Source organism: Corylus avellana, chromosome ca4, assembly GCF_901000735.1.
Source record: "Corylus avellana chromosome ca4, CavTom2PMs-1.0".
Taxonomy (NCBI): Eukaryota; Viridiplantae; Streptophyta; class Magnoliopsida; order Fagales; family Betulaceae; genus Corylus; species Corylus avellana.
This window is the reverse complement of record NC_081544.1, coordinates 30433998-30450155: the sequence shown is the minus strand read 5'-3', so window position 1 is coordinate 30450155 and position 16158 is coordinate 30433998. Positions and strand designations below refer to the sequence as shown.

Here is a 16158-nt window from a genome sequence, read left to right as displayed (position 1 = left end):
GGACATCACTTGCATCCATCATCCCTGTCACTTATATATATATATAACTTGAGCAAATAAAGCACAATTTTTTTTTTTTTTTTTTCGAACTGGGTTAAAATTTTTTTTTTTTCAATCTAATTTATAAAAGTAATATGTACATTTTTTTTTAATAACATGTGAGATACACATAAATTTTTAATAAAATTTATTTTAATTTTGCCTTCTATTAAAAAAATATGTACATTTTATATGTTAAAGAAACATATGTCAATTTTATACATTAAGTTAAAAGAGACTCTTTTAACCTAATTTGAAAGAAAATTTTGTCCACAAGTACAGACCATATTTGACACCATCATTATTGTGGATGTGGCCTCTACTTTCAAATCTATAGCATTTAAGTAGGTAGAAAAATAAAAATAAAAAACCCAAGCCACAAAGGTTGAAGTCAATGCTTTCTTGGAGCAATAATTGGAGTCCAACTGGGCCAACTGGCATGCTTGTAGGCTGTGTTTGTCGAAGAACTTGAAAAATGAAGTGAATAAAAATTGTAGTAGATTTGATTGATGTAAAAAATATATATATATATTTTGTATAAAAAAATGAAAAAAAAAAATTAATTTGTAGTTATTTTTTTATTTGAATAATAATAAAAAATGAATAATATGATGTAAAAAATAAGAATGTTAGAAGTTAATTTTAAGATAAATAGTATGGACTTTATTTTTGAGTCCTTTGGCAAACATAGCGCAAGGACATATATTTGTATGGCAAATACTGCCGACTACGGATAAGCTTTTTAGTTTCTTTTTTTGTTTTTTGTCGTTTTCCTTTTTCTTTTTCCCATGTTTATGCAAAGATGAATGGTGTTTGATAGATTGATATCCCCGGCAATTGTGGGAGAATTGCCCACTAATTTTTTTGAAATTCTGGCCATTCATTTTCATCTAACAGCCACCAATCTGCCACATGTCCCACTCAATATAAAATAAAATAAATTACTAAAAAAATATGGGATAGTTTAGTCACCCCAGCTCAGCCTTGGAGGTGGCTTCAACCCCTTGAAGCCCGAAACCACCCCTCCAAAGACCGTTTGGTGGGCAATTCTCCCACTATTACTGAAAATCTCAATCCGGTGCTCGATCCACTTGTTTTGGAGGCGTGCACTCATTCTCCTGCATCTTCTTCATCTCATAGTGGAGGGGAACTAAATATTATATATATTGTTACGCTTTCAACAAATTCCAACCGTCGACGGCTAAGCTAAATCAATCAAAAATATTTTCGGCCTAACTACAATTTTTAATATTACAAATATGAAAGCGAAACAGAAAGTATGATGAATAATATGTTTGAGTTGGGTGGGATACATAGCACTGCAGCAATATACATGCATTTACATACATGCATGTGTGTCGATGATGCATTTGCACCTAAAAATATTGATTGATGCATATAAATGGTAGCTAGGTAGTGAGATAATGGAAGTCAGATTCGAAGACAAGAAATGAAGTGACATCCCACTTAAAATTACAGAGAAGACATGTCCGGTACGATATTGCAGTGAATGAGTCACGATAATTAGGGCACTAGCTAGGGGCTTCAAGTAAGCTGGACACCACTATCCACTATATATATATTGACAATGGATCGGAAGCTTCACCCTAATCACCACCCTTGGTTGTACCTCATCACTTCCATCAAAGCAGCCATGGTGTGTCCTTTAAACAACATTTGGTATCTTTTAGACGTACAAAAGGAAGATTTTGATTTTTGAACAAAATATCAGATAACATTTGCAGGAACAAGGTTGTCCATTTCTTGTACATGATCAGATTCCATTTTCGGTGGGGGTTTGCAAAGTATCCACCTCCTACTCAAGTTCAACCATTGCTGTATGTCACGCTTGCTTTTCTTGCATATATTTGACCTCAATTTACACTCAATCTCACTCTTATATAGTATGCCTACAAGAAATTCTAAGTAGAGTTTTAGATGTTAACCACAATAATATGCACTCGACTTAATGGGTGGTGTTGTTGAGTGTTCATTTGCCAAATTGCCATACAAATTAACGCATCTAAAATGTGCTGCTGGAATGGTGATTTAGTCAAATGGGAAGGAATTTGATGGGAGTGATAACATTATAGATTTATAATTATAATGGTGTGCACTCCCACATCACATCACATCACATGGTCTCTTCCATGGTGATAACTTTTCTGTGGGAGATGCCTGGTTATGGTGAACATATGCAACTCTTGGAAGATTTGCAATTGTTGTGGGTTGTAAAATTAACTTTTCCTCCCTTGATAGGTTTGTCTCCTAAGAGATTAATACCCTCTAATGGAGGGTAGTTTTCGAGGAGGTTCGTATAATAAAAGGGTCACATCTTGAGATTTCAATATATATCGGATGAAGACTATTAGAGTGTGTTTATTTAATTGTTTTTGTTTGCTTGTATCTTTCAAGCTAGATTCATATAATGTATATGTTCCAGCTTGAGAGGGAGTGTTAGAATAGTTAATGTTTGAGTCATTAAGGTTTTAGGAGTAGTTTAGTCTTTATAGTATTTCTCTAATCCTATATAATAGGAGGCTTGTATTAGGTTAAAATAAGTTGAATAACAAGATATTACAACAGCCTCTCCTCTTGTCCCTCTAAACTCCTACAAACTTTAACAAAGACAATCTTGTTAGCATTGGAAAGCTTATTCAAAGGGCTACATAGTCATATGTTATGACGATTTTCTAATTCCAACATGTAATAGGTCAAAATGTGTCATTAATATATATATATATATATATATATATATATATATATATATATATATAAGGTACCCAAGAGCTAGGCTTGGCTGAAGGGTTAGTCAAAGGATGGTAAATGCTCAATTGATCAAGTGCTACAATTTACAACAACTCGAGACGTTTGGTAGCTAGCCATTTGAAGCTCATTCGACTGAGGAGTACTTCATCTCAAAGTTTCGTTCAAACGGGACCTTTTGTCCATTCGAACACGGTTTGCAATTTTGTTCTATTTTGCTTTCCTAGTAGGGTTTGGAAGGTAGCCTTAATCGCAGCTTATGTTATAAGATCGAGGCAATAACTGTTAAACTAATGATTAAGTGATTAAAAGGGAGTTTAAGCTCACACGTGAGGGAGAGTGTTAGAGTAATGATTAGATGACGGACTCCCTCCAACTTATAGAGGATGATGCAGGATAGTTTTCGAGCCGTTCATCATAATAAAAAAGTCATATAATGAGATTTTCCTACTGGGTCAAGACATTCTTTGTAGGTATTGGGTCAAGACATTCAAGACATTATTGAAAGGGCTACAAAATCATATTTGATGAATATTCAAAGAGCTTGAACCCGGAGTTAGCCAATAACTCTGATCGAGAGTTTGATTCTATTTTGAAAATTTATAGTCACGGGTTAGTTCTTTTGTGAAAGTTATGTTCTTTGCTTCATACACTGGATTGCTTTGGATTTTTGGGGAAAAAAAAATCTGAGATTAATTGTGAGTGAGCCAAGTTTGGGTGTATTGGGAGCTTCCTATTCGAGTTTCTATCACAATTTTTTTTTTTTTTTTTTTTAATAATAATAGCTTGAGAGGCCTCAATCAAGTGCATTTAAGACTGCAACCTTGAGACACCATGTCTAGCCACTTTCTTAAGGGAAAATGGGAAAAGAGGTGCTCTGAATTTGAGAAGACTACCAAACCTTGGATTGTATCTCTCTTTCCCCTTCCTTTTCTTTATCTCTTTCCTCATTTATAGTGTGGTTTACTGAAAAATTACCCAAGACTTACATATGTAGGACAACTGGATGTAAAGCTTAATGAAGAGCTTTATACTCATACTCCTTAGGGAATCATACTTCAAAAATTAAAAATTAAAAAATTAACCCTGCTTGCTACATTTTGAAGCATGATGACAAACTTTTTATGCCCCAACTGTCCAAAGCAATCTACGATTGAGCATCCAAACCTACTGCTTATGCTGTTCAGCATTGTAACACAAAATCATAAGACAAATAAGAGTAATGACTAATGTTATTTAATAGACCGTTATACGACTGCTATACAATTTAATACTGTAGTGAAAATCAGCAATTAGATCAGTACTTGTAAAGAACTAAGGGCTGATTTTCACGCACATCTACAACATCCCAGTTATATGAGTCGTATGCAGTCGTCTAATAATAATTGTACTAAACAATCAGGCATATGTTCCCCAATCTGCAGCCACATCTCATTTGGTGGTCAGTGGAGTTATTATACTGATGCTAATATTAAGACAAACAGTCCCATGAACAAGAGGATGATACAGACACAAAATGAAAAAGCAACGATCTAGCATAATCCTGAGGTAAGCAAGTCTTTGCAAGACCACCGCAATATGAGTGAAAAGGAAAACACCTTTCACCAATATATTGACCAATGTCTTTTTCAGCAAAACTTAATCACAAATATAGATATGATGCTATTTAGCTGTCACCAGATAACAGCCCCTTTCACAGAAAACAAAATAGAAGAAAGGTAAAAGTTTCATGGGCCGAGTTGTTCAAACAGGAGCTTGAGAGGCTTAACCTGTGTTCCTCATTCCAGCTGCAATTCCATTTATTGTGATAAGCAATGCATCTCTGAGTTTATGGTTAGCATCATCACACCTCAACCTCTTTAGCACTTCCACCTGCAACATGTTCATAGGATTGAGATAGGGAAGTCTGCTTTCTATCAGCCTCCTCAAGCTCCGATTATTCTCGGAAAGTTTTTCATGCCCACTAACAACCAGTACATACTTCTCAGCCGTCAAGAGCTCCGTCCGTAGATTGGAACCAAGTTCTCGCCTGCTCTCTGACACAAGGACTTCATCATAGTGCTTGGCTATAGGTATGTCGGCCTTCCCTATAACCATCTCTATAAGGTCTATGGTGGACTGAAAGAAAGGCCATTCTTCATACATGGCTTTAAGATCATCAGTATGTCCCTTCTCACAAACACCCTTTAGACCTGCTCCAACTCCAAGCCAAGCCGGAAGAACGAATCTCGTTTGGGTCCATGCAAAGACCCAAGGTATGGCACGAAGATGTCCAATTCCTGTTGAGCTCTTTCTTCTTGTGGGACGGCTTCCTATGTTAAGGAAGCCAAGCTCAGCTTGAGGTGTAGCCTCATGGAAGTAGGCAAGGAATTCTGGATTTTCATAGACAACGCTCCGATAATTCTGGCAACTGATTTTTGAGATATCCTCCATGAGATTACGCCATTTTTCTTCTCGAGGCGGGTGTGGGGGACGTAGGGTTGCAAGCAGCACAGCTGTTGTGTATATCTCCAGCTGTCTAACTGCTGTCTGTGGCAACCCAAACTTCGCCTGTACCATCTCCCCTTGCTCTGTTGACCGCAGGGTACCCTGCAAATTCAATATGCCAATAGAATCCCAGATCAAAGAAATGATTGTCAAGATAAATCCATGGCTTAGATAAGTCCAGTTTCACAAGGTTTTTCTATGATTTCTTAACCACTGGACACAAGTTTTTATCTTCGAGTTAGATTAAGCACTAAATTTGAAGCAAAACTTATTATTGAAACTTATAATTTAAAGTGCACAAAATTAAAAAAAATATCAAGTTGTAAAAGTTCTGGCTTTAAAATTCTTTTAGTTTCTCATTGTTGATAAAAATTTATAAGGACTTCAGATCCGAAAGGCAAAAATCACCACATTTAAACAAGTTCCAATTTAGACAATCAAACGATGTTAGAAGAAAATTGCAGTAACCAAGCAAATTGGACTACCACGATCTTGTATTTCACATATTTTTATCTATTCAATTCAATATTTCATGTTTGTTTGAAACATTTAAAACCAAGAGATATACTACTGTTAATTGGAGAACAAAGAAAAAAAAAATTACAAAAGTACCAAGATACCAATCCAATAGATTACTCACCATCACAGAGCCAGGTGGTTGGGATTGAATGGCAAGATATGTTGGGCCACCACCACGACCAATACTCCCTCCACGCCCATGAAATAGAGTAACTTTAATACCATATTCATTGCATGCAGCCACAACATCTTCTTGGGCTTTGTAAAGTTCCCATGCAGCAGTGAAACGCCCAGCATCTTTACCAGAATCAGAGTACCCAACCATAACCTGTCCACAATAACTTCCTATGCTCCTCAAAAGTTTTTGGGAACTAAACCAAAAATTGATCTTAAAATTGGCTTTTTTGATTGAATACCTCTTGGTGACCGTTATGGTTCTTTATGATGTGTTCCCGATACCAATCAATTGATAATAATCTCCTGATCACCGATCCCGCTTCTCTCAAGTCCTTCACCGTTTCAAATAGAGGAACCACCCGCAGCCTATCCCAAAATGTGTGTAAACCTTATGAGAACAACTGTTGCAATTACAAAACTGCACTTTTGGTGTGCCAAAGTCGTACTAAAATGTTTGAACCAACAAAGCAACAAGTTATGCAAAATTATATAGAAAATATTCTCCACACTCCTTTTTCCCTAGTAATGCAAACTGATAGCTATGTCATCCTGCTACGTGTGTTTTGTTATGTACACATTACCAAGAATGATAACATGAATGGAAATTACGTTATTTCAGTGAAATTTCCATCAATGATTCCTTACAAAAATTAGACTAATTTCCATAACGGAATGACAAACAAAATGGTAGAATTTGTTTCCATGTGCATCCAAACATGATAAAATTCTAATCAGACAAATTTAGAACTACAAATTTAACTGAAGAGATATCAACATTGAGGAGTGTAAACTCACGTTCCACCAGGACATGGTCTTCCTAATTCCCCACTAAATGCAAGTCTTGCATCTTTCTGTAAAAGCTCGACAGCAAGGACATCGCTTGCCTGCCAATTAAGAAACACTTGTTAATTCTGGATCAACCGTATATATATATGACAGCTAAAAGAATCTTTTAGGCTTTGATTTTGAGTAAACAGATGCAATCTCAAATCATAAAAATAGTAGCAGTTAACCATACATACATTTGAAGCCATAGAAATCACATAGGCTCCAAGTGAATCACTCCCTAGCTCAGCAGCTACACGGAAGGTGTCCAGGACTTCTTTAATATCAGCAGCAACCTGGAAAGACCCAAGTGAGAGCAGTGATACAAATTCACCAAATGCAGATACTTGAAAGAGAAAAGAAACATGCCTTGCATCAATTATAAAACTCTCATGCTATTTTCTTATCTCAAAAGTACAAGACGTAAATATGAAGCCAAACTCCAAAGTATATGGAAAAGTGAAAAGAGATCAGTTTTTAAACAATAATTCTGCCACAATTATCGATTTCTTTTTTCTTGTTTCAAAAGAGGAGCTAGACCAGTTTCCTTTTTTTCTTTTTTCCCTTTTTCCATCCATTTAGATTCTCTTTTGCAGAATCTGTGACCAGTGAAATACAATCTGAGCACAATACCTCAATACTAGCGGGAACAAGTGGTCTCTTCCCTTTCAGCTCTCTCGTTAAAAATTCCAGTTTCTTTCCCTCATCCCACTCACTATACATACCGATATCCAAATATCTGGTAATTGCATCTAGGGTATCAGCATGTCTACCAGATTCCTGATACATTGCAAAATTCAATTAAAACAGATTTCAAAGCAAATAGCAACTATCACCAAAAACACGAAACATACCTGACGCAAGTCGAGTTTCATCAATACCATCCCAAAAGTAGCAACTCTTCGGATCAGGTCAGCCAGCCGACCATCAGCTAGTACCCCAGATCCACATGATTGCTGGAAAATCAATGGTTGTATATCAAATTAATAAAACCACCATAAAAAGTATGCCTTCATTTAAGAACAGAGGGAGGGAGAGAGAGAGAGAGAGAGAAACAGAGAGAGACAGAGAGTACCAAAGAGTCATAACACAGGAGCAGTGGTTCCAATAATTGATCTGATGTTTCATAGTAGTCCCAAGGATCATATTCACAGGGAAGGTCCTCGAGAAGAAGCTCCAGACGTCTTTGCGTCTTCATAAGCTGAAGCACAGGACATAATAATGTACTTGTATTTACTATCTCAGTGAGAAATATAGCTTAACAGTTAGATAGAAGCTTCATCCACATGAGTCAAACAATACCTTGTCTTTTACATTGCCGATAACAATTCTGTAAGGAGCAATTCCTGGGCTTTGAGAGATCCTTGGCTCCAAAAGCTTCTGAAAGCTGGACCTTCCCATCTGGGATTCTGCAAATACTTTCCTCTGAGCAATGTGTTGACTAGAGTTGAAAGAAGTAGACCTTGAAATCACAGCTGACTGTGCAGTGCTAGAATTAGCCGAATGTCCATTTTGAAATGACGAGCGTAAATTGTGACGAAAATCCAGACGTGAAAAATTTGAACTAGAAGAACCCTGACCATCCTAGAAAAAGATAATGGAGAGACTATAAGTAATTGCTAGGGCCTGCTAGCTACGATTCAGAGAGCAGGGAAAAAAAATCTAAGAAGCTATGCAAATACTGTGCACAAATGTGAGCATCCTAGAACTTGCTTCACCTGACGATTCAGTGGCTTGTAATCAGTGCTAGGAAATTCTAGTCTGGGATACTCGGATCCACCATCATTACATTCTGCATGAATAAGTTCAACAAGGAAATATCAATAAGGGAAATATTGGTCTGCAGGTACATTAGATCCTAAACAAAAAACTTTAGGGTAAATTATACTTTGCCCCTCCAAACTACCATCCCAATTGCACTTACAACTCCAAACTACTATTCACTGCAACTCAGACCTATAAATTACCAAAATGTTTCAAGTTTCACCTGGTGTCAATTCTGGCCATTACTTTTGGATAGAAAACAACACACATATCAATCACATGAGCACGAGCCATTTCTTTTGCCAAAACTACCTTAGTTCAACAGATAAAAATTAAAAATTGTTCCTAACAAAGGGGTGGCCACACAGAAGAGGGGGTGGCCGCAACTTACCCCCATTGATAGATCACGGCCAACATAACAGAGGGGGTGGCTGCCCTCTGTCAATGGGAGTGGCGCACAGCACCCTGATTTTTTTTTTTTTTTTCTTTTACTCAATTAGCGGTGGTGGTGGTGTGCTGTAATGGTGGTGGATCTCAGTGGTTTACTTCCACCATGTTTTGTGATTTTGAGGTTTTGAAATCTGAATTTTTTTTATTTTTCTTAAACGGTGTGTTTTTACACAAAATGGGGGCAAATTGATAATTCAAAATGTCTCAGACGCATGTGCTATGCACATTTGATGTAAATACAATTGGGGTATTATTATTATTATTATTTGGGGGGATAAAGTGTAATTTAAAATTTTAAGTAGATAATCAAATTTACCAGTGCAAGAGGGCAGATCAGCTCCAGCTGGAAGTTGTGTTGGAAGGGATGGAGCTTGTTGGCCATGAAGCTTCATTTGACTTCTGCTCAGAGACTGATTCCAACTCTCATGCCGAACATCAGATGAAGTTTCTGAAGAGAAATTTGAATTACAGTCAAGTTACTGAAGTGGATCGCAACTGCTGCGTATGGATGATCTGTAGATACTCCAATTTAGAAGACTTGATGTTTTAGGCCATGAAACATGGTAATGGGATAATGGAAAAGAACACCTTTTTCTTAATAAAAATCTGAATATATTCCTTCAGTAACCATGTGGCCAATCTCAATCTTGTTACATATTAAAAGAGGCATTAGAAGCATACTGACATTGTGGCTTCTTAAGCATTTTCATCTGCATATGGTCATAAAATTATCTGGATAAACCAAAAAAAATCATGCTTGAGAAACCAGAAAACCAATATCTTTTTTTATTTTTTCTTGTTCTTTTTTTTTTTCCCTTCTTAGGCAGAACCCCAAATCTTAACATCAAACAAATTTAAAACTGAAGATTGAAATTGAATTTCAAATGGTCAATATTAAAACAAAACAAAAGGTTCTTATGACTTTGTAATTTATCATAATGCAGAAATTCAGCAAGGGAAAACGACCAACATTAAATGAAAAGGCCTTTAGAACAAACAGCATACAACTTTTCTTTTTTTTTTTTCGGCTTTCCCTCTTTCAGTAAGTGGGCAACAAAATGTGGCAAACCCAGGTGAGGAATGCATGCTCATTACACTATTTGTAATCATAGCAGCAAAAAATATATAAACTATTTGACATATTAATTTGCTACTGTACAATTCTGAATATATGCTTATTATCTTAATAAACCTTCATTGTCATGCATTATACCTTACAAGTTGTGTTTGTCACTCTGTATATCTCAAGTCATTAACTTCAGTTGACAGCTCTAGTCACTTGATTCTTGTACTCTCTTTTTTTTTGATAAGTAATGTTTATCTTGTACTTTACTTGTAGTTTAATATTATTTGCTAAAATATCATGTACAAAACTTAAATTATCACATCAATCAAGTTTAAAGCATTTTTATCCGAAAAATTAAATTATTTAGAGCCCAATAGGATTGGTACTGATATTGACAGTTCCCATCTCTAGGAACATAAAGGCATTTGTCTCCAAATTTTAAACTCTATCCAGTCGACAATTCATATAAGACAAAGACAAAAGGAACAAAATGAACACTAAATCCATAATTATAAAATCAGAGCTTCAAAAGAACTGAAACATGCAAAACCTTCTTCTAGAATTTCATGTGCCAATCTTGACAATCTATCACTGCACTGATTCATGGATAGTTCAAATCTGAGATTATCAGCTTCGCGAATGTAGAGGTCAATAGCCATCCACCTAGATAAAAGAGAGACGTCTTTGGTGACCTGAAGCAACAGAAAAAGAAAAAAAAAAAGAAGGCATTTGATGTCCTTATGTACTTTGGATAGCAACTGCAGAATGAAACTGAACTCGTTATCTTTAGACATTAAGCATAGCTTTTCAATGTAATCAGTACAACCAAATAGATTTTTGAGAAGAAGTAATTCTTTTACAGAACAACACTTGATGAGGTTTGTCAAAAATTGCTTCAGCTACCTTATGGGGGTTTTCAAGAAATCACACACTTCATACATTAATGAAGAAAATTCATTCTAGCAGTCAGTGTTCACTTTTAAGTGCATCAAGTTCATAATTAAATAAGACAATTCACATACACATTAAATTGGACGAACAAATCAAAGGTATCTTTAGCACTACCAACATCTTTTGAAGCATGCAAAAATAATACAAATTCTTCAATTTTAACAGAATAAATGACTTCTGAATAGCGAATCCATTGTGATGTGAGAAATAAATAAATTAATCAGGACTTAAGTGAAGACCCTCACGAAGAACACAAGAAGAACTAAAAATTTCAAAGCTAAACACAAGTTCTTCTGTAAAAGAATTACTTCTTCTCAAAAATCTCGTCGGAACAAAGTTAATCCGACCATTAAAAATGTTTGTTCAATATGTCGCCAACTTTCTCTGAAAATAACTCAGATGATCATTAGTAACCAAGAAGATGGATGAAATGGTAGATATGCCATTGAAACAAGGAAACAGAAAATTACAACTCAATCAAGCTTCTCCAGTAACGTCTGCACGATAAGTTACCAAGGTTGTCTTTTTACTTTTTTCTGTTCAAAGGAAATGACACACAGGCCTTATCTAGAATTTCGCTGGCGTGTACCGAATTCTAGTAGAAGATTTCACCGGTGGATTATTTGTCATTGATCTAAGACCTTCCTCAATCAAGGGAAAGATATTATCTCATACAAGTAGAAGAAATCATTTCACAGATGCAAAATTGTAGACACCTTGAAGATCTTATCTCATACAAGTAGAAGACATATTTCAAAGATGAACACTTGTAGACACCTCACCTTTGCTGTTACATTTGGATTTCCATCTCTATCACCCCCCATCCAAGACCCAAACCTTATTGGTGTGCAAGTTAATGGAAGGGGCCTCCCGGTATGCTGTATGGAGGGAAGAAGAAGAAGTAAGACAGAAAATCTATAAGGAAGAAAGTACACGCATGCGAAGAATCCAGTAGGCACAAACACAGTTTGAACACAAACCTTCTTTAGGGCATTACTGACACGGCGTAAATAATGAGGTACAGCTTTCCAAAGGGACTGCTCCACAATGTTCAGACCTGAAATAATAAAATGAACACGTGCATGTATGTACATAATTTTGCAGAGAAACAAAGCATGCAATATCTAACAATTCTTAGCTTCAAGTAGTTTACCAGCCCTAGCTTCTTCAACGGGCGTAGGTTGGTAGCGCCTCAGCTCGTCAGTCTGCCAGATTGAAGTTATCTCTCTCACCTACAAAACCGACACTAATTCTATAATTCACATGCCATACTTAAGTTCTCCTCTTACCTACAACAGCAAGATTGAATCTATAAATCGAATAAATGCAAGTAAGAGATAAGAGAAACAATACCAGATCCTCAATAAGCATTTCTCTATCTTCAAGACTAAGATCAGGTCGGTCATTGTAGTCTAAAAGATGCTGAAAGGAAAGGTGAAGTTAGAATAAGAGAAAAGGCACAGAAAGGATATGAAAGATATTGCATTTCAACACATCACACAGTGTCAAGGCCATTAACAACGTACGGCAAGTCTAATGTGCTTGTATTGTAATGTGCGTCGATTGATTTGTGTGGGATGTGCAGTAAGAACAATTTCAACCTCCTGCAGCAACAAACATGCCAAAATCAAGAACAATAAAGAAGAATGGACAATTTCTTAACTATCCACACTTAAATTTGCAATGTTTCATTTTTTGACCAGAAAATGTGGAAAAAGGAGATGCCAACTAATTTAATCTTTGAGATGCCATTACTTAAATCCTGCCACAACAGAAGCTCCACTCGGGCAATTTTGCTTGCTTGACGTTAGTGGGATTACGCAATTTTCAGACAAGCAAATGATAGATACTTAAATGAAAAGAATCATGTTACCCATCATTTTCACAACCATTCCTTTGGCAAATTTACCATTGGATTTGTAGGACCTACGTGTCAGTCCCAAAAATCCAATGGTGGATTCACCTCTCCACTGTACAGAGGGTGGAAGATAGAATGAAGAACGATTGTTATTGAGAAATTTAGAAAAGTAGAAGCACAAGAGCCAACAAGACACCTGCTTGCAAACAGTTTCATAGAGATCATCTGGGGGAACTCCACCCTGCACCAGCTTATTAAAAATGTCATCACAAGATTTCGATAGAGGCGCCGCGTTTCGTGCCTTACGAACTCTGCACAAAGCAACATTTCTCTTGAAGATTGATTTTAAAAGCCTTTCAAATGCAAAAACTGAGTATATCATACCGATTTTCTCAAGAGTAGTAACTTAAGAAACTCCATGTATCTATTTTTAGCAACCAAGCAAAAGAACAAACGTGACGCATTGGAGTATTTTTCATCTGATCTTTCTAAAACCAACTAATTATCAATAAAGACCCATATACCTGTGATGGGTTTCAGCGATACCCATCAAATTGAGATAGTGGCTGAATGCGCGAGCGAGGGTCAAGGCTTCCTCTAAGGTCATCTTCGATATCTCAGAAGCCAGCTGCTTCTCTAGCAGCTCCGCCATGTCCTCGATCCCCGCCGTCCTCATGTTGCAAGCGCTCTATCACGAAAACGCCACCATTCAAATACATTTTTCAACATAACATATCTTTACGCCTCTGTTTGGATGCTGAGAAAATGTAAGGGAAACAGGGGGACCCAAAAAAACACTATTTTGAAGACCTGCAAATTATTTCAAAATCAAAAACTCCAACAGACTCACTACTGAACCTAATATAATTGTTCCAGTAGACTTTTTCCTCTTTTTTTCTTGAAAGCCCAAAAACATCAGAGACATGCATTCCTCTGTTTTCTCAGCAACCAAACAGAAACGACGTAACAACCAACGCGATGAGCAGCGACTAGCATAGAAATGACTACGGAGGAGGACCTGAGCAAGGGTACGGTTCCTCTCGAGTTTCTCCATGAACGTGCCTCCGACCTCGCGCTGCAACACATCGTTGAGTAGACTCCCGAGCAATTTGCAGTCGTCGTCGAAGCTCTGAAACGAGATTTCCTCCGCTATGTCGTCCGTGGTGTCCGTCATTGCCTCACAAACAGACCGAGCGAAGCAAGCGAGAGAGAGAGAGAGAGAATCGCGTGCGCCTTTGTGTGTAAAGAATGAGAAGCAAAGCAGGTTGAGAGAGCGAGAGCGAGTGAAGGGAATGAAGAGGAATGGGTGTGTATGTGTGTGTACGGGAAGTCAGGGAATGTGGGGCCAGGGTTCTCTGTATTGAGGGGAACCGCCAAGTGGCGGTGACGGCGGGAACAGCGGAGGGCAGATTTGGTCTCTTGGTGGCACTGAAAGTTTTGGGAGCCAATAAACCAGAGAGGTGACCGGGTGATTCCGGGAAAAGTCGCTGGGTTTTGAAGGAGATATTTTTGGAATTATTCCGGTAGATTCTTTTACGTAACAGCATCTCAAGTAATTACATGTACATTAGCTATTTGAAAATTACAATTATCTCCTTTAATTACTATTTTTTCGATACATATTTCAACAAATTATATATTTTTAAATTTTTTTGATATGAGCGTTTTCAGATGCCTCCAGTATCTAACAAGAGGCAAGTACTTTTCTTTATGCGGATCCACTTCAATAGAAACTTGACGAGCCTATTCTTCTTCTTGCTCATTTGATTAATTTCAAACCTTAATTTGATTAAAATATTTCCGATGTCTCTAACATGATTTTTCATGTGGTCACATGGAACCTAATAGTTTGTTCACCCACGTGGAGCAAATGGTAGCTATCATTGCACAATTTGACATGGGTAAAGTTTTCTTTTCACTCAATTAATTCAAATTTATTAAATTAATATATATTTTCAAAATATCTTAATATAGATGTGAGAATTACGTACTCTAAATTTAATAATGGTCACGATACAATACGCATGGCGAAGCTCACAATAAATGCAAAATGGATGCATTGAGTGAATGTGTGGTCCAAATTTTCATGTGCCAATCTTGGCTAAAAAAGAGAGAGAGGCTACTAAATGGTGACCATGCAACTTCTCCTCAAGTGAAATTAATTATAAAACATCCGTATCAATCGATCAATTTCTAGTTGGAGTCATTTATGGTTGATCAACTTCATTCATCACAAAATATGTTTATATTGAATAAATTTGTAAGCCTAACTCATCTTATAAAACCGATTTAATAAGAGAGGGTTGTTCATTTCTTATAAACATGTCTAAGGTCTTGTCCACAAGTAATGTATGACTATTTTTCAACACCCTCCCTCACGTGCAGGCTTGTATTTTTCTTGGTACTTGTCCTTTGGTAAGTAGTGTAGGCTTTATTTGTCATATGATAGGCTCTGATACTATAAAGAAATTCGTTTACCTAACTCATCTCATAAAACTGGTTCAATAAAAGAGGGTTGTATATTCTTTATAAACATGCACAAAGTCTTGTCCACAAATAATGTGAGATTATTTCTCAACACACATTTTATAGCCATTTGATCGAGCGAAGACATAATTTTTTAATATAAGATTAAAGCTAATACATGAAGAAAAAAAAAGGAACTGGATAATCCATGGTGTGTTTTTTTTTTTTTTTTTTTTTTTTTTGTTGTTGGTTTCTTACCACTAATAAGTAAGAAAATGAAAGCAACGGGAGGAGGAGTAGGTGTGAATATTGTATTTAAATGGATTTTTCTGAGGGATATGGAATCCAAATTACTTTTATAATGGTCCAATTATATATGCTTTTGAAGAAGGCAAAATCTAGCAAAACACCTTCGTCTCACCGAAAAGACCAAAAAATGCACGTCCCGTCACCTTCCACGCAATTTGTTTATATATTGAAAGCAATGGGTGTCGGGTAATTGGACAGACATCATATTAATAGGACTAAAGTATATGATAAATACCCACCACATCAGCTACCACTTATCCTCTACTGGGATCCACGTACTTTTTGATGTATTATAAATTTCTTTTTTTATTCAGTCTTATAGATCATGATGTGGCTTGTCATACAGATTTTTATTTGTAAATAGGAGGGATTTTTTTTTTTTTTTTTGTCCTTTTAACTATGATGTGATTTTTAAAATTACTGTTCAATTTCAAATTATAATTATTAGTTTTTAATTTATTGGTGATTTTAAAAGTCATAT

At 36.3% G+C, this 16158-nt stretch overlaps 1 protein-coding gene across 2 annotated transcripts; it reads right to left on the bottom strand.

Annotated features, from left to right (window-relative positions):
• Positions 1-4175: 4175 nt before the first annotated feature.
• On the bottom strand, positions 4176-14196 carry LOC132177372 (phosphoenolpyruvate carboxylase 4). Of its 2 annotated transcripts, none has more exons than XM_059589656.1 (20): positions 13921-14196; positions 13427-13590; positions 13099-13213; positions 12571-12648; positions 12398-12466; positions 12198-12276; positions 12025-12101; positions 11827-11922; positions 10644-10785; positions 9344-9475; positions 8532-8605; positions 8116-8397; positions 7889-8014; positions 7668-7769; positions 7447-7593; positions 7011-7109; positions 6784-6872; positions 6228-6354; positions 5933-6139; positions 4176-5394 (listed from the first exon to the last, which is right to left on the bottom strand). In XM_059589656.1, exons 1-20 carry the CDS (start codon positions 14074-14076, stop codon positions 4570-4572), a joined length of 3186 nt encoding a protein of 1061 aa, XP_059445639.1. In that variant the 5' UTR covers positions 14077-14196; the 3' UTR covers positions 4176-4569. The 2 variants fall into 2 exon arrangements, with proteins under 2 accessions (XP_059445639.1, XP_059445640.1); XM_059589657.1 differs by having other exon boundaries at positions 8116-8292.
• Positions 14197-16158: the final 1962 nt, after the last annotated feature.